At 41.5% G+C, this 18,177-nt stretch overlaps 1 protein-coding gene across 3 annotated transcripts in view; it reads left to right on the top strand.

Moving 5' to 3' along the window:
* The window catches only part of strip2 (striatin interacting protein 2), a 41,303-nt gene extending 26,967 nt beyond the window's left edge, over positions 1-14,336 (top strand). For all 3 annotated transcript variants that reach the window (XM_050036253.1, XM_050036252.1, XM_050036251.1), the window contains 12 exons: positions 2,738-2,970; positions 4,529-4,594; positions 4,677-4,740; positions 7,102-7,173; positions 7,360-7,434; positions 7,592-7,689; positions 8,589-8,715; positions 9,772-9,872; positions 11,378-11,444; positions 11,563-11,667; positions 12,150-12,354; positions 14,086-14,336. In XM_050036253.1, the coding sequence (XP_049892210.1) occupies positions 2,738-2,970; positions 4,529-4,594; positions 4,677-4,740; positions 7,102-7,173; positions 7,360-7,434; positions 7,592-7,689; positions 8,589-8,715; positions 9,772-9,872; positions 11,378-11,444; positions 11,563-11,667; positions 12,150-12,354; positions 14,086-14,336 (1,464 nt within the window). The remainder of the gene's footprint in view (positions 1-2,737; positions 2,971-4,528; positions 4,595-4,676; positions 4,741-7,101; positions 7,174-7,359; positions 7,435-7,591; positions 7,690-8,588; positions 8,716-9,771; positions 9,873-11,377; positions 11,445-11,562; positions 11,668-12,149; positions 12,355-14,085) is intronic.
* Positions 14,337-18,177: the final 3,841 nt, after the last annotated feature.

Genomic DNA, 18,177 nt, shown 5'->3' with positions numbered 1-18,177 from the left:
TCCTCCACTGCCCTTGACACTTTAAAAAAAATCCTATTTCCATCCTCCTTATGCCCTCAGTTCTTCTTAATGTTTTCCTCTTATTCTTTTTCTTGCTTTTATCCTTCTGCTCCTCATCTTCCTCCCTCCTTGTCCTCCCACTCTCCTCAGCTCCATCCTCACCATGCTTACTCCACCATTTTCATCTCCATCTCCCTCCTCATTATCTGCTAATACCTCATACTGTCCCTCTCTTCTTCTACTCTACCCTATTTCTTCCTCCTCCTCCTCCTCGTCCTCCTCCTCCTCCTCCACTGTGGCCTGCTCAGTACAGGGGGGAGGGGGCGGGGTTTGAGAGACAGGGCTGACTTGCTGGCTGTTATCATTGGCGCTGGAGCGGTCACTATCCACCGTCCTGTACAGTCACTTCAGACATACTGTAGTAGCATCCCCCCTGTAGATCTCATCACATTGCTCCCAGGTCTGGCCGCAACAATCACCTTGCACTGTAGACTCTGGACTAGGGGTCAATGTCCTTAAAATGCATTCATTGAGGAGGTGAATTGAGATGGTCATGAACGTACTTTCTCCTCTGTAGGTCTCATATTTAGGTTTCAGTTGACCTCTCTCTCACATGGATGTCATTGAAAGCGGTTGTCCCCTAACCCTGATTAGAAAACCACTCCAGTAGCTTTACCCTCCACACAGCAGAGAATGGCTTCTCCATAGAGAATGGCTCACAACACGGCGTCACCTCCTCCTCCCTCCCTCCTCCCCACCATACACTCACGATACTCCTCACTTAGTCCAGCATTAGTACGACCACTGGCGCACCATACATCGACTGCACTAGCTCAACTAATGGCCAAAACGCTGACTCATGCCTGATGCTTGCACTATTGCCACAGTCATTCATCGGAGAACTTGTTTGAACTGCGACAATCTGTGTGTGTGTGTGTGTGTGTGTTTGTGTGTGTGTGTGTGTGTGTGTGTGAGTGTGTGAGTGTTTTGAACTGAATGGTTTTGTTTGTAGATAAGAGCTCAATATAAAGACTTAGATTTATTGGGCCATGCTTGCTATTTTTCCTGTATTTTTTGAAGTGCAGACGTGTGGTAAGTTTAAACAGAAATGTTGCTTGTGGTTGCTGTGGTTACCTTAAGACAGAGCCAGGCTAGCTGTTGATGCTAAGCTAAGCTAACCGTCTCCTGGCTGCATATAGTATAGGTATATATGTATGTTTAACGGACAAGTAGAGTGGTGCAGAAATGAGCCTGAAAACCTGGAGATGAGTTAGCATCTTTGCACTTCTGGTTCCCTCGTTTTTTGTATGGGTTTTGGTTAGATGAGGTGGAAAAAGGTGGTTGATAAAGTGGCTACATGAGACCAGGTCACCAGTAACATTGAACACCATGACGCCAAACACCACCTTTACAGCCTCGTTATGGCGGTAATGTTGAAGTCATGTGACCGTGATGTAGTTTGTTTATAGCCTAATGTTAGCTCTTTGCTCCTGACGATTGCATTTGTGCTTAAAAAAGCATAGAAGTGGTGTTCATTTGTGCTGAACAAAATGTAAGTATCAGACATTTCTTAACCACAGAGCTTATTTTCTGCAATAATCCAAAATCCAATAGAAAAATCTCATTGGCTTTCTGTTGAAGGAACCAGAGCAACACTAACTTTCATGTCTGCCTATAAAGAAACACTCATCCCTGCAGCACTCTAAATGTGAGTGGTATCTATTTTGTCATGTCACTCTTTGCTAGAAAGAGAATATTTCCCAAAATGTTCACCCATCTTATAAAATGAAGTAATGCAGAGTTATCGTCCTTAAGGACACATTCACACTGCAAACCTTGATAATTAATTTTAACTTATTCCCAGAATAGGACTTGATTGTAATTTATAAAGCTGCTAACATCTATTGATCAGAAATAACTCTGAAAGCAGCTTTTTGTAATGATTTGCCCACACAAAACTCACCTAGATCGTCCCTATAACACGGTTCACGTTAAAGCTGCTTTGCCACAAATTTAATTTTGTTTGTAACCAACCATATATGAAAATATATTCAGTGTGTTTTGTCTGCTTGCACTGTCATTAAAAACACATCACCGTTGCCTGCCTGAGGGAATAAAATCTTATCTGTTTCGATAAACTGTAGCTGCAGTCTGAATGTCACCGACTGTGTGTGTGTACTTCGGTGCAGTTAGGAGATATCAAATCCTGCTGTATGATGCATTGCAAAATAAATGGGAAAAATGCAGACTAGATATAGACACCAGTATGCTGGCCGTAACTCAAAATGAAATCAGTCGTCTTCTTTAATTTGACATCTTCAAAATAAGCTAATATTAACAATAATAATAATAATAATAATAATAATAATAACAATAACAGTACAAATTCTGTATCAGCTTGTGCCAGTTGAAGCTTTATGATGTTTACAGTGTGTGAAATATTTAAAGTCAATACTGTCTTGTGCAGAATTTTTATACACATTTCCTGACGGTTTGTGACATATTTGGTATTTTTGGAAATATTGTGGGTTTGAATGATGTTTGTTTGCACAGCATGAGTCTGCTTGTTAAGGGGTTGAAGTAATATATACGCTACGGTAAAGGTTTGGGTCATTCCACAGTTTTGCAAGTTTACAGCTGGAATTTACTCCTCAGTGTGTGTTTATAGGTTGTGTTACTTTTGACGAAGGCAGTCCTCTCAGTGCAGTTGACCACCTGTCCTCTGTCTTTGTCCTAGCCCCTGGTCAAACAGGACAGCTTGGACACATACAACGAGCGGGATCCCTTTAAGAACGACGACGCTCGGGATGAGGAGGAGGACCCAGAGGACACGGACAGCGGCATCGAGGGCGAGGTGGATCCCTTGGACCGTGATGTCATCATCCAGCCCCCGCCTCCACCGCCTCCCCTCAGACCCCCCACAGAAAGGGTCAACTTCCCCAAGGGCCTTCCCTGGGCCCCTAAAGTCAGGTTAATGACACAGATTTAATTTCTGCACGCAAGAGTCTGAAATAAACTCCCATTAAAGGGACACTTCACCCCCCAAATAACCATTTGTATATCAGTTACTCACCCCATATTATGTTGAATACATGACGAAAACTTTGTTTTTCTTGCATGCCTCCATGGTTGAACAAGAAACCAAAAACTGAGAAAATTCTTGATGAATTTAAGTCATAGGGGTCCACGTTTAACAGCAGCAAAACTATATCAAAACATCTGTTAACAAACCCTCACACAACTCGTGCAGTATAATCCAAGACTCACCTATCCAGCGGTATGCTCAGTGCTTCCCAAAGAGACGGCTGTGAAACTTACCTATGCTCTTCAAAGCCATTGACAAAAACAGTAATTTTACCTTGCTGAACACAGGAGCTGCTGGTCTACTGTTGCCTCGAGCAGTTAGTTTATGTTAACATGAGGCTCTGGTCAATCAGAATGAACCTTTAAAAACACCAAACGTTCATTCACCGTGGAGGCATGCCAGAAAATCAAAGTTTTCTTTTCAAGTTCAGTGCAACACAGGTCGAGTAATTGATACACAAATGGTCATCTTGGGAGTGAAATATCCCTGTAACTGTAAAATACTGGTAAAAAGTATGTGGACTTTGGACAGTGCAGTCATATGTCTCCTCTCAAAGTGCTTACAGCCTAGCTTCAGAATAATTAATCTTATTATATCCATGCACAATCCTACAAGTCAGATTGGAGATGTTAACACAGATCCTGCCCACAAAATGGCATTAAAAACAGCTTAAGTGAGACCTTTCTGTGATAAATAACACTGATACTTATTACTGAAGCTGCTAAAAATGATCCTTGCCAGATTTTTTATTAGCTTAAAAGCACTTAGCTCATGTTCCACTGAATAAAACCTCTAAATGCTGCTTGGCCACCTGCCATTTTTACCACTATAGAGTAGAGAAAACTTCCCACACGCAGGCAGGACTTAACACCGTTTGGCTGGCAGCTGGTGTCAGTTTCCCACCCTGATTCTGTGCCACCATTTTAGAAGTTAATACGAAATTAGAAAATCCTCTCTCAGTTTTTTCTCCTCGCTATCATTTAGCAATACGCTCTCCATCTGTGTATTCCTGACAGTAGCGTGTGGTGTCTTCCCAGGGTGCCGCCTCTGCTTTGGGGACATGAATAATGCATCTGAGAGAGGACACAAAAGCTTTACAGCAGTCCATTTATCATGCATTCATTATCAGACAACCTATATTCTGTCTATCTTTTAGTGAACCTTATCATTAAGTGTGTGTCTTTGTATCAGAGTGCTGCAACATGCAGGGCTGATTAAGTGCTGATCAGTAGGAGGCTCGCAGAGCGCAGCGGCACATAGCGTGACTGATGAGATTTGAGAAAGCTAATGCAGTGTGCTGTTGCTCTTGTGCGTTGTTTGTGTGGGTGTGCGTACACATGTGAGTGCTCCTTTGAAAAATGGCTGTTTAGTTGCTTGTTTGAATGCAGAAGTGGGGCGGCAGGTCACCTCATATCTGACGGTAGCCTGTCTTTGTGTGTCCAGGGAGAAGGACATCGAGCACTTCCTTGAGACCAGTAGAAACAAGTTCATCGGTTTTACTTTGGGAAAGTAGGTACTTCATCTGAAACAATAAAATATTCTTTAAACTTTCTCTTCTTTCAGTCTGGTTTAACAGTTATTTCCTTGGTAGTGACACAGATACCCTGGTGGGCCTGCCCAGACCTATCCATGAGAGTGTCAAGACTCTTAAACAGGTGAGTTGAGAAATCACTGCTTCATGTAGGGGGACTGCCCAACACATTATTTCAAAACCCTCGTAGTTCGAAACATGTCCCATTGGACGAAAAGCCCATTTGTCCAACAGCCTGGTATCCTGAAGACAAAAGCACATTCCTTCAATGTGCTGTTGGTCCAAAAACAGGCTACACACACCAAACAGAAGCATGTGGCTAATTATTATGCAGAATGACTCATTCGGCCTTCCTATGAAGGCAAAGGCACGACCCCACCCTACTCTGCCTTCGATTGGCAAGTACTCGTTGCCTTTGTTGGTGGGTCGGTCATGAGGACTGAGATCGGTTAGGGTTCGGTTAAGAATATCAGGGTAAGCCAATCAGAGGCAGCTCATGCATTCACCATTGGAGATAAAAAAAAAATCATCATGCGTTGCGATGCGCCACGCGTTTCTGTGCTCTAGGCACCTGGCGTTTTTGCCAACGTGCTCTGAAGTCTTCCAGTTGAAAAAACTTCAACACAGAGCCTGAAAACGCCCCACGTCTCTTTTTTCGTCAGCTTTTTTCTCATTGTCCAGTGGGATGATTTGAGAGACGAGCCTTCTGTGGTGGTCACGACAACAAGTTTACAGTTGGTAAACGATGGAGGAGAAACTGGTGGTAGTGGTTGCTGGATATTCAGAGCAATATGGCCAGACAATAGACAGTAGGTTGTCGAACCCGAGTTGCCCCTGAGTCATCCTAAAATATTCCTGGAAATGGCCGTTACTGAGGCAAAGCTCCTGGACCAACTGGTGGTACTCCCCATGATCCACCCTGTTTTTTTGGGTCTCAAAAGGTAGCCTTTTCCTTCTCAAAAGCTTCACTCTGAAGCATTTGTAGCCCCTTTTTGGCAAATTGTCAAACTGCTACAGAGTCATGCTTTAATATGCCTGGAAACGGCCATCATCGAGGCGAAGCTCCTGGACCAACTGGTGGTACTCCCCATGATCCACCCTCTTTATGAGGGTCTGAAAAGGTGGTCTTTTCCTTTTCCAAAGCTTCACTCTGAAGTGTTATGTAGCCCCTTTTCGGCAGGTTGTCAAACTGCCCCCGAGTCATTCTAAAATACCTGGAAACGGCCATCATGGAGGTGAAGCTCCTGGACCAGCTGGTGGTACTCCCCATGATCCACCCTCTTTATTAGGGTCTCAAAAAGTCGCCTTTTCCTTCTCCAAAGCTTCATTTTGAAGCGTCATGTAGCCCCTTTTCGGCAGGTTGTCAAACTTCCCCGTGTCATCCTAAAATATGTCTGGAAACGGCCATCATCGAGGTGAAGCTCCTGGACCAACTGGTGGTACTCCACGTGATCCACCCTCTTTTTTTGGGTCTCAAAAGGTTGCCTTTTCCTTCCTTAAAGCTTCACTCTGAAGCATCATGTAGCCCCTTTTCGGCAGGTTGTCAAACTGCTACAGAGTCATGCTTTAATATGCCTGGAAATGGCCATCATTGAGGCGAAGCTCCTGGACCAACTTGTGGTACTCCCCATGATCCACCCTCTTTATGAGAGTCCGAAAAGGTGGTCCTTTCCTTTTCCAAAGCTTCACTCTGAAGCGTTATGTAGCCCCTTTTCGGCAGGTTGTCAAACTGCCCCCGGGTCATTCTAAAATACCTGGCCATCATGGAGGTGAAGTTCCTGGACTAGCTGGTGGTACTGTCCATGATCCACCCTCTTTATAAGGGTCTCAAAAGGTCACTTTTTCCTTCCCCAAAGCTTCACTCTGAAGCATTATGAAGCCCCTTTTTCGGTCAAGATGGCATGAAATGGTTGATGTCTTAATTTGTATAGTTTTATATGATACCAGTATCTTCACTCTTGCTTTAAACAGAGCTTGCTACAGCTGGTTTTATTAGCTTACCTTTGCCATGTTCAGCTTCGCCTGTCATACGTTGTGTGTCTTCACATTATTTTTTGCTCCTTTTATTTTCTTGTTTTCTTTGCCCTTTGATTTTTCTTTTTCTAAACCCTGATTTTTGGTGTGACAATTGGAACAATGGCACAGCACTTCATGCAGTTTCTCACTCACTCTCTATTTGACTCTTCAGTCATTCAGGCACTTTAATACACAGATTCACATTTCCAAATGTCCTTCTCCCCTCTCTCCTTTGCCTCAGCTCATTATGGACAGAGTGTTTCTTAATCAATACTCTCTTTCTGCTGAATCCCCTCGCATTGACTTCCCACTTAAAAATCCATAGCTCCTGTTTTAACAAACTGAGAAGTGTAGTTACACAGTAAAATACCCATGAGGGTCAGCAATGATAGTTAACACTTCTTCTAACACCTTAAAATATATTAAAATAACTTGTGTTATATTGTTATAATTTTCTTGTCCTCTCCAGCACAAATACGTGTCCATCGCTGAAGTCCAGATCAAAAAGGAGGACGAGCTTCAACAGTGTCCAATGACTCTGGTCAGTATGTTTTTGTACTGTAATTTTCCCAATAATGACACTGTAAAACTTTTTTTTCATGTTTAAAGCAACACAAATAGATGACGTTTTAATGTGTTCAATATTTAATCATGACAGAGACAAGGCTGTGTTATTGGTTTCTGGAACTGAGCTGTTAGTGCTTCATGTGTGTGTTGTGTTGTGCAGGGTGAGGAGGAGGTGGAGGAGACACCGACAGAGATGCTGTACCTGGGCATGCTTCCTAACCTCTCCCAGTATGTGGTGAGTGTTAGTAACATTTGTTTTTTATGGTCACTCACCACCACTTTTCTTTAGTCTTTCACATCGAATTTTTGATCCTGCATTCACACCATCTTGCTACCAGATGTGTTTTGTTATTTGGCCTGGGTCTAATATTTTGCATTGTTGCCTGTGTCAGATTGCCCTCCTGAAGCTGCTGCTGGCTGCAGCTCCAACCTCCAAAGCCAAAACTGACTCCATTAACATCTTGGCTGACGTGCTGCCTGAGGAGATGCCGTAAGTACTGTAAAAAAAAAAGAAGCAGTTTAACTATTTGAATCTTTTCCCTAATGGTGTCTGCACACATCTAGACCCACATTTAGATCAGGCAGCTGATATGTGCGTGCAGATTTCCCACCAATTACAGCTGCTGTTTGTCGAGCAACAGATCTTTACACCAATTTAAAGATAATGAGGCTAATTTTCTATGTTGTCTTTTTAGTTATCTGCATGCGAGGTTGTAGGTTTTGTAACAACATTGAGGGGTGCACATATAAAACGGGGTTTGAGGGTCCTTCCCCAGGAAATTTAGAACGTAAACACTTTATTTCCTGCGTTTGGTGAAGTTTTATGCGCCAATTTGTGCCTTTTCTGAATCAATTCATGGTTTATATGTCTTTATTTCATGAAAATAAACGTCCCCTGTGCTCCACTTAAAAATCTACGCCTATGTCTGCAAGAAAACTTTACTTTTCCTGTCATTTTTGGGCTGATGGATTGAAAATGCATTCAATCTTGGTTTGCTTTTGGTCTACACTTTGGCCTAGTTTTAGACTAGCTGACACTGACACTCAACCAAACAGCTGAAAGGCAGTTTCCCAGTTGAGAACAGAATAAAAACCATGCAACTCCAAAAAAATCCCAACCTTCTCTGACATTTCCACGGCTGAAATCTGTTCTTTGTCAGCTCGATTTGATGCTGCACACTATTTTAGCTTGCCAGTTGTTGCTGTAAAACCTCAGATGCATCATTGACAGACTAATCAGAATATCTGTTTGTTTTCAAACTGTCTGTTAATGGTGATGTTTTTCTTTTGCTGAGACAAAGCTGTATTGTTATTTTAGCCCTGAAGGCCTTACAGATTGTGTGTGTGTGTGTGTGTGTGTGTGTGTGTGTGTATGTGTGTGTCCTCCAGTATCACGGTCCTTCAGAGCATGAAGCTCGGAATTGATGTGAACCGTCACAAGGAAATCATCGTCAAGGCCATCTCAGCTCTGCTGCTGCTGCTCCTCAAACACTTCAAACTCAACCATATTTATCAGGTTAGACTCACACACACACACCTCCATTCATCCCTCCTCCAGGCACCTCTCATTACCATCATTCTCTCCTTTTACATTATTCGTCTCTTTCTCCATCTCGCCTTCCCCCAGCACACATCCTTGCACCTCCCCCATGCTACCTTCACTACCCTCTACCTGATTATCCGGTCAAGCGTGCCATTACTTTTCTCCTTTTCTCATCCTCTCCACCCCTCAATCTTTGGACCCCCCCCCCCCCCCCCCCACCGCACACCCCACAACCTCCTGCATCAGCCTGATACACTCACAGCTGCTCTGTTCATCCTAATGAAGACAGAAAACAGAGTGAAGGACAGCATCTGCTCTAAAATCTGCTCCTTATTAAAAGAGCATTTGGACAAATTTAATATGTTTGTATCTGTTTTATTTCCATTAGTTTTGCTTCTGTTCAGATAGATGGGGATGAGGATGAGGATATTTGCTGTTGCTAGGAAGGGACATTCCCTCACAGGCCGACTGTGCTGCTCTGAGTTATAGTGGTAGCGCCCTCTGCTGCCACAAAACAAGATCACATGTAGAACGCAGAATGCAGCCGCAGTAGAGAGTCAAATCAATGGTGGCTGTGCAAACACTCAACTGTTTTTTAAAGGATACATTTATTACATAAGAATGGGAATCATAACGTAAAGAGAACAGAGCAAAGTAAAGCACATTTTAATCAACCACAGAACGGAAGCATTCCCTCTGTTTTTAATCTTAGTAAAGCCCCTATGATGAGGTGAAGGATTTGTATAGCTGTTTCAATGATACAGGATTACCGGCTACCGGATTATTTTTTCCCCTTCTATTCTTTCTTGAGATATGGATTTTCCCCTCCGGGGGTTTGTCCCATCGACATAATATTCCATCAGAAATGTCCTTTATCTCATCTAAAAAGTACTTTATGGCCACAATAGCAGAATCATACTTTCAGAATAAAGTGTAAAACTTGTCTGTGGTGTTGCATTTTTAGTTGTTGCTCTTTTCCCAGACTGTCAAACTAACTATTCCACGCTGCCGCCTCCTCTTTTCCTGCAGTTCGAGATCGTCTCCCAGCACCTGGTGTTTGCCAACTGTATCCCACTCATCCTCAAGTTCTTCAATCAGAACATCATGTCCTATATCAGTGCCAAAAACAGGTAGGATCCTTCTCGCTGACTCTGTACCCTCAGAGAAAACAGTGCACGTTGTTTTGCTGAGCTCAGTTTGGTGCAACACTCACAGGAACTTTGTGTATTTGTGCCTGGTGCTATTACTAATAATGTGTTAGGTAGACAGGTAACCAGGTATTGTGGGCTTTACTGCAGTCTTGCATGAATCAGCGGGCATCCAGGAGGTGGCACAGATGGCATCACAGCAGCAATGCAATGAGAGAGAGAACAAATATTAAGCCACAAATTAGGTGACAGGAGTCTTACTCAGCAGGTGAGAGGAACACACCAGTCTCTGTCTGTTAAAGCTCAGGCGCAGAGCTGTAGTGAAGCAGACTGGACTGTGTAAACTATGAGAACATATACTTTGATCAATCAATTAAATGTTATTTGTGTAAAACCCTTCATACAGGTTAGTGCACATTTACAGCGAGTTTTAGACCAATGTATGCGAAGAGATAAAAATGATGAAAACGTAATAAAATAAATTTAAAAGCTATAATAACAGTAAGTAGTGAAACAGAGTGAAATAAAAACCAGATGAAAGAACCAGACAAAAATGTCAACAATAAAATACAGTAAAAAAAGATGGAAAAGCTATAATAAAAACATATATATTCATAATACTTTAAAGATTGACTAAAAACTAGATAAAATAGACTGAAAAAACAAGAATAAAAATGATTACGATAAGATACAAATGTGTAGATTTAAAAGCCATAATACTACTTCTACTACTACTACTACTAACACTAATAATAATAATAATAATAGTTTAATAAAAGCTAGGCTAAAAACTAAATAAAATAGACTGAAAAACAAAACAAAAATAAAAATTATTACAATAAAATACAATTGTGTAGATGTAATAACCATGATAATAATAATAATAATAACAACAACAATAATAATAATAATAATAGTTTAATAAAAGCTAGACTAAAATCTAGATAAAATAGATTAAAAGGGCAAAACAAGAATAAAAATCTGGACAATAAAATAGATTTAGAAGCTATGATAATAATAATGATTATAAAATAGTGTTATAAAAGCTAGAATAAAACTAGATAAAATAGATTAAAAAGACTGAATGAGAATAAAAAATGATGACAATAAAATACAATAGATTAAAAGCTATAATAATAATAATAGTAGTAGTAATATAGTTACAAAGATAAAACAACGAACAAATAAAATCTTTGAGAGAGATAAAAAAAAATATATAGTATAATAATGAAATACCAGAAAAAAATTAATATAATTAATTTTTCAACGTAAATACAATAAAGTAAGTAAGTAAAATAATGTAAATAATGTCTATAAACCATTCTTAATCAAAAGCCTGGCTGACTGTACTTTGACCCTGTCAGAGCCAACATGATGATCTAAATATAAAGAGACTGGACAGATTCGAGTGGTGTAACAGTAAATAAAGTGATAAGTTAATTTTTCAGAGTGCTTATTTTGTGTGCCTGTGTGTGTTTTCATCGCAGTATATGTGTGCTGGACTTTCCTCACTGTGTGGTCCATGAAATGCCTGAGCTCACTGCTGAGAGCCTGGTGAGTCAAAACACTGTCAGCGTGACACCTGATTGATCCTCACTGGATGAAGGTCAAACTGTCTGTGTGTCATCATGACCTTTTGTGTGTGTGTACTGTGTATGTGTGTGCTTTTTAGGAAGCAGGAGACAGCAACCAGTTCTGTTGGAGAAACCTGTTTTCCTGTATTAATCTGCTGAGAATATTGAACAAGCTGACCAAGTGGAAACACTCCAGGACGATGGTGAGTAATTCTGCACCACTGCAAGGTCTCATACTGTAGCCTTAGGGTGGGATTTTCCTCTGGCTCCACTGTGAAATGAGTCTGATAAATCATATTGTGTTTTTTTAAACAGGTGGGACAAAAATCTGGCAATGTTGCATTTGTATTTAAGGAATCTAGCTCTTAATACTAGCCTAAATGTTTTGGTAAAGAGGACATATGAGTAGATGTACCATCTGAGTGTCCCTGTCAGCAGCTGAGTGCACACCCAGGGACCCAGCGGGACAGTGGGTCCTTGGACATGCAAAGAGAAGATAAAAATAATTTGTCCCATTATGAGCTGGTGCAAATAATTCAGCATGGAACAGCCAGCCCATGCACATTTTAATTGGTATATTACGCAATGAAGGTCTTCATGGATGGACATTCTGTTTGCAGTTTGCCTCTGGTAGACCACAGCATGCTCAAACCTGCTCCTCTAGTCAATTCAATCCCTTTTTCAGATGCTGGTGGTGTTCAAGTCTGCGCCCATTCTAAAGAGAGCTCTAAAGGTGAAGCAGGCCATGATGCAGCTCTACGTCCTCAAGCTACTAAAGATCCAGACCAAGTACCTGGGCCGCCAGTGGAGAAAAAGCAACATGAAGACCATGTCAGCCATCTACCAGAAGGTCCGCCACAGGCTCAATGACGACTGGGCCTATGGAAATGGTGCGTAGCAGTCTGCAGCATCACATTCATGAAGTGTTTGGGCGGTTTGAGTTTAGCTGAGCTGGTAAACAACTGATTTAGCACTTTTAAGTGGTAATAGACACATTTTTTGCTTTAATTTATCAGTCATTGGCTCCCTATAAGTCTCACTTCCATTGTGCAATTCTGTCTGCCACTGGCTACCTGGGAAAATGACGACTCGATTAAAGGCACCAAGTGCGTCACATAACGTTAGCTACAGCAGCTTTATGAGTAGTTGACTCTTCTAGTAGTAAGTTAGCTAGTTAGCACACCATTTTCCCTCCATCTGTCCATGCTGCTAGGAGACTTTTGCTGGGATGAGGGCAGGTCTGGAGACAGCCAGCTAGCTAGTTAGCTCGCTAATTATGCCATCTTTAACACTACACTGCACTTCCACTGCTGGCATTGTGGAAGTAAAAAGAGGCATGACGGGCATGACATGTAACACAATAGCGTCGGCCTCTAGTGCAACATATAACATTCACATCAGCAGCGTTTTATAAGAAATAACAATGGCACAACATAACACAATAACAATCATTTACCATCCCTGATATATGGCGGCTGATCTCGTCCTCTGCTCGTAGGATAAGGAGCTCCTGGACCTTATTGTTTTCCCAATTTGCAGACATTTTCAGCCAGTGTTCTGTTTTTTTTGTGTTAGCTGCTAACTGTTACAAGCTGCATTTTAAATCTCCCATGGTGGGACACTGTTACATGTCATGAAATTCCTGCCTTGAAGAGGCAATGTAAATGGGGCTAAAGACGAATAACCAAGGGAGGAAAAGGAAAATAATTAAAGAAAACTACTTAAACCGCAATAAATGAATAAAGAAATAGCTAGTATGCTTCTATGAAAATAACAAAATGACACTACAGCAAAAAGAAAGAAACAAAATATGTTTATGTTATTCTGACAATTAAAAAAAGGAAGGAAAGCTAGTTACTTTTTAAATCTTAAATCATCTCAGTTACTACAGATGGGATGCTTTTCTTTCTTACAGCCCTAATTCATGATTTATAGTGTTAAGTGTATGACATTATGAAACAATTATGAAGTGCAGCTTCAATCATAATAATACAAAGAAAATATTCAGTCATTCTCCTGGCTCCACACCTCAGTTTGACCCCTCAGATCTTCATAAATGAAACAGTCATGGAGGTAATTAGTTCCCACAGTTCTCCTTTACCCTTACACAGAGCTGATTAATAGAACAGAGACTGCAGTATAAAGAACACACAAAACACACACACACACACACACACACACACACACACACACACACACACAGAGCTCTGTGAACATTTAACACAGGTTAATAAACTCTAATTGGATAATAATAGTAGATGTGTACATGTGTGTTTACACACCCATCTGTATGTACAGTATGTGCTGTGCGTGTGAAACACAATGCTCCTACAGCCACTGGCGCACAGCCTGGATTGTGTTGCCATGGCAACAGAAAGGGGGACTTTTCAGGGTCACCGTCCCTCGCGGGAGAGCAAGTGATCCGTCATCATGAGTGTTGGAGAGAAAAGATGGATGGAGGGAAAAACAGGGAGAGAATAAGGTAGAAAAATAATAAGAGAGGGAAATGGATCAATAATCAATACAGGCGCAGGTGCGTTGTGTCATCAATAAGACAGAGGGGAACTGCTTAGTGGAGATGCATTAGTGTAAACAGTCAAATATCTCTACTCTCATCCCAGATATCGACGCTCGGCCCTGGGACTTCCAGGCGGAGGAGTGCGCCCTGCGGGAGAGCATCGAGAAGTTCAACAGCCGTCGCTACGACAAGAACAAGAACGGAGACTTCACGCCCGTGGACAACTGTCTCCAGAGCGTGCTGGGCCAGCGTGTAGAGCTTCCCGAGGACTTCCACTACAGCTACGAGATGTGGCTGGAGAGAGAGGTCTTCTCTCAGCCGATCCAGTGGGAGGGGCTGCTGCAGAATCCGTGATGGAGGGAGGGGGTGGGGGGGTTGGACAGAGCAGGATGGGGGGGGGAATGTGGCGGTGGAGAGGTCACATACGAGCCAGTCGGAGTTGTTTTAGGGTGTGTTCTTACTGCAAAAATGGAGCCCGAGGAGAGGAGGAGGAGGGAATGGGGGTTATACTCCACATCAGTGATAGAGGGATGGGGGAGGGTGGAGAGGAAGAAGATGGAGATGGAGATGGAGAAACCACCTCCCAGGCTATCCAGTAATGGGAGATGATGGAAGATGGAGAGTAAAATGGAGCAAATTAGACGAGTGAATGGAGCTTCCTGCTGTGAGCTCGGCACAAATAGATGCCACACACACACTTGACGTTAACATGTGCCTATGACTACTGCGAACACACTCACACGGACGTGACAGGCAAGGACAGGTAGCTGTTAACATGAGACCGCTGTAGCAGGAGACTGTTTCGGCCAGTTATACTGCCCCCCCCCCCCCCCCCCCCACAAAAAATATCTTCACAACTTTGTCAATTTCTATGTCCCCCTTTTTAAAATGTTGGTGCTTTTCTGACTCCTTAGTGATGTTTTCCTATTTATTTGTATCGATGTGTGTGGGTAAACAGTTTCTGATGAATATTTTTTTTTAATTAAGATGTAAATTTACATGATTTCTAATCAGTTTGTGTTTTTTTATTTTAACACAAAGCCTACTGTGGGTATGGGGCTGTCGTTTGTGGGTGATGGATTTGAAAGTTTTTCTTATGTATTTTCTAGGGAAAAAAGGCCTTTTGGAAGCAAACCACAGGGTCATTTTGATAGTCCAAATGTAGAAATGGGAGCCGTCTCCACTAACGGCACAGTGATCCCACATGCTATGTCACAAAAAAAGAAATATACCAGCTGTAAGTTTATGGGTTTGTTTGTAAATATAAAAAGTATATGTGTGCAGGAAGAAGAACATGAGTGAAAATGGGCAGATGTGTGGAGGATGGTTTTAAAATAGAAATCTAACCTTGTATAGAATCCTTGCTATCCTCTGTATCTTAAACTTTGGTAATTTTTGAATTTCACATCCAGAAATCACAGAAATCTGTAATCACTTATGTCATCCAGACTTTCTTCATGTTCACATATCAGATCTAAGCCTGTTGTGGTTCCACAGAAAAGCTGTATAACGGAGGTTGGGTGGTTATCCAGATGTACATTTGCCAAAATAACCAGTTAGCTCTTTATTCTTAAGGTCTGCCGTCATTTACAACCTAATATACTGTTGGAAATCTATAGAAGCCCATTACTGCCGATCTGATGGAAAAAAAAAAAAAAAAGTTTTTTTTTTGTGTTGCGACATGCCGTGGCATTTCTGCCCTATAGGCGCCTAGCATTTTTGCTGGAGCACTTTGGACTCCTCAAGTTGAAAAAACTCCTAACATCATCTGTTTTTTCGTCATCTTTTTTCCATTGTCCAATTGGAGGATTTTAGAGGCGGGCCTTCTGTGGTGGTCAGGTTTACAGTTGGTAAACAACTGAGAAGAAACTGGTGGTCATGGTTGCTGGATACCCAGAGCTATACGGCCTGATGATAGACAGCAGGTTGTCAAATGCCACTGTGTCATCCTAAAATATGCCTGGAAACGGCCATCATTAAGGCGAAGCTCCTGGACCAACTGGTGGTACTCCCCATGACCCACCCTCTTTTTTAAGGGTCTCATGTACCCACACAGATCTCTGTTTCCCTGTGCCCGACGAACTATTTGCTGACAGCCTCTCACCCTCAACCTATACCCTCAAGCTACAGCAAGTACCCTCTGCCTGTCTGTTTCGGGGTCTAGATACTAATTACTAGCAGCTTTTTTAAAAATGTTTACTTGTGGCATTCAATTAAAAAAGGCAGTGCGGTGCACCTTGCGTTTTGCGACCTGTAACACACTTTCAGTGTGATTGGAGTCATTATAATGACAATTTTTTTCAAAATATTTACATATTTCAAAATACTAACTCGTTATTTTGAAATACTAAGTCATTTTGAGGAAATTTCTTTTTATTTTGAGAGTAAGTCATAATTTCAATATACTACTTATACTATACATTTCAAGATACTAAGTCATTATTTTGAGAAAGTTCATCATTTTTTGAGAAAAGTCATTTCAAGAGAGGCTTTGAGATTCTCAGTTTCTCATTATTTTGTGACTCCAAGATATTATTTTGAGATACAAAATCATTACTTTAAGAATGTTTGTCATTATTTTTGAGATACTGAGTCATAATTTGAGCAAGTTTCTCATTATTTTTGTAATCACATTGGTGATAATGGGCTTCCATAAACACACTTCAGATTGTTCTGTCGCTTGTCAAGGTTAGCTTCAAGTGTGGAATGGGCTCATTGTTGCCCCTTGTGGCCGTTGGGGGAAACAGACACTTCTCTGAGCTTTTTAATGGAACCATCCTGAGCTGAACCTCAGCAATGTTCATAATAATTACCAAATCTGACTCCCTGCGTCAATCCGCTGACTCCCCCTCTCTATCTGCCCGTCCAGCAGCACAATACGTAAACCACTGAGCTCCTCGTGGTGGCCTTGGTGAGCACTTCGCCACCCTTGCTTGGAAGAACACAGTTGTCACAAAAATGGTGCTGTTTTTATTTGTCTTCACTGTACTTTATTGCTCCTTCACATCCAACTACCTAAGCGGGTCTCCAGAGTCGAGAGCCCTGGAGTGAAGCACACAAACAAGCACAGCAAACAAAACGCATGGTCACCTTGTTACATATCACTCTCGCTTAAAGGGTCATTTATTAGCTCTGTATAGAACAATAATTCTGACACTCAGTCTTGTGATTCTCTGTGGAAATGTGCATGGCCACTGTTTTGTTTTGAGTCACATTTATATTTGGTATCTGGAATGGCTTTTTCTTTGTCTAATGTTTCCAGCACAAATAGAAGTGGAGTTTTTTTCTTCTTCAGGAAGGTGAACTCTTTAAAAATACTATTGTATACTTTATAGATTCTCAGGTTTATGGAGATTATATATTGCAGAAGTTTTAAAGCTTCCTTGCCATCATCTAGCTCAGTACCTGTAGTGATGAGTACACATTTATCATCACCTCCTCATAGGAAAATAACACCAGAAGCACCAAACATTTACTGCATAGGCTGCACATTCTCACCAAACACAATAACCCATCGTAAGTTTGTATTTATGTCATCGACATTTCAAGTTCAGATGTATTTTTTTTTTGTATCTTGTGCCAAATTTGAGTGCCATTTTCTATTTTTATTTCATTGTTGTTGCCTCATTCAAGTCACCACTGAAGGTTTGCAATACAGAAATGTTATTTTCTACCTGAAAACTGTACAATCATTGAAAACTAGCTGTTTCTTGTATCTGGTACAGTATTTTACCAGAGGTGTTTAGCATTATATGGGTCTTACTACAGTATAAACGTGTTTTTGTTACACACATTTCCATATCTGTGTAGTCTAGATAAATACTCAATACTGAATTTGTTCAGGGGTATGTGCAATGACAGATCCATAGAGGCATTATTCAATAGAAGTACAATATCAGAGTTATTAAACAATGTTGAACAGTCGTGACTGTCTGTGAAGTAATTGCTCGTTAGCTGCGAGAATCGTGCGGGGTGCCGCAGGATGGAGAGCTGGTTCACACACAAAGCTGTGCACGCACACATCAACACTGAAGGTCAAACTGACCACACACTCACATCACATCACATATTTCCCCGGGCCAATGTTCCAACAGTCCGGGTACAGCTGTTGTGGATGGGGACGTGGGCATATGCCCCTTTGTGATTGGCTGGTGGTGCAATGATGTAAAACTGCCCTTCACCCTGATGGAGCCGA

Source organism: Epinephelus moara, chromosome 23, assembly GCF_006386435.1.
Source record: "Epinephelus moara isolate mb chromosome 23, YSFRI_EMoa_1.0, whole genome shotgun sequence".
NCBI classification, from domain to species: Eukaryota; Metazoa; Chordata; class Actinopteri; order Perciformes; family Serranidae; genus Epinephelus; species Epinephelus moara.
The sequence above is the reverse complement of the archived record's forward strand: the minus strand, read 5'-3'. Positions and strand labels throughout refer to the sequence as shown.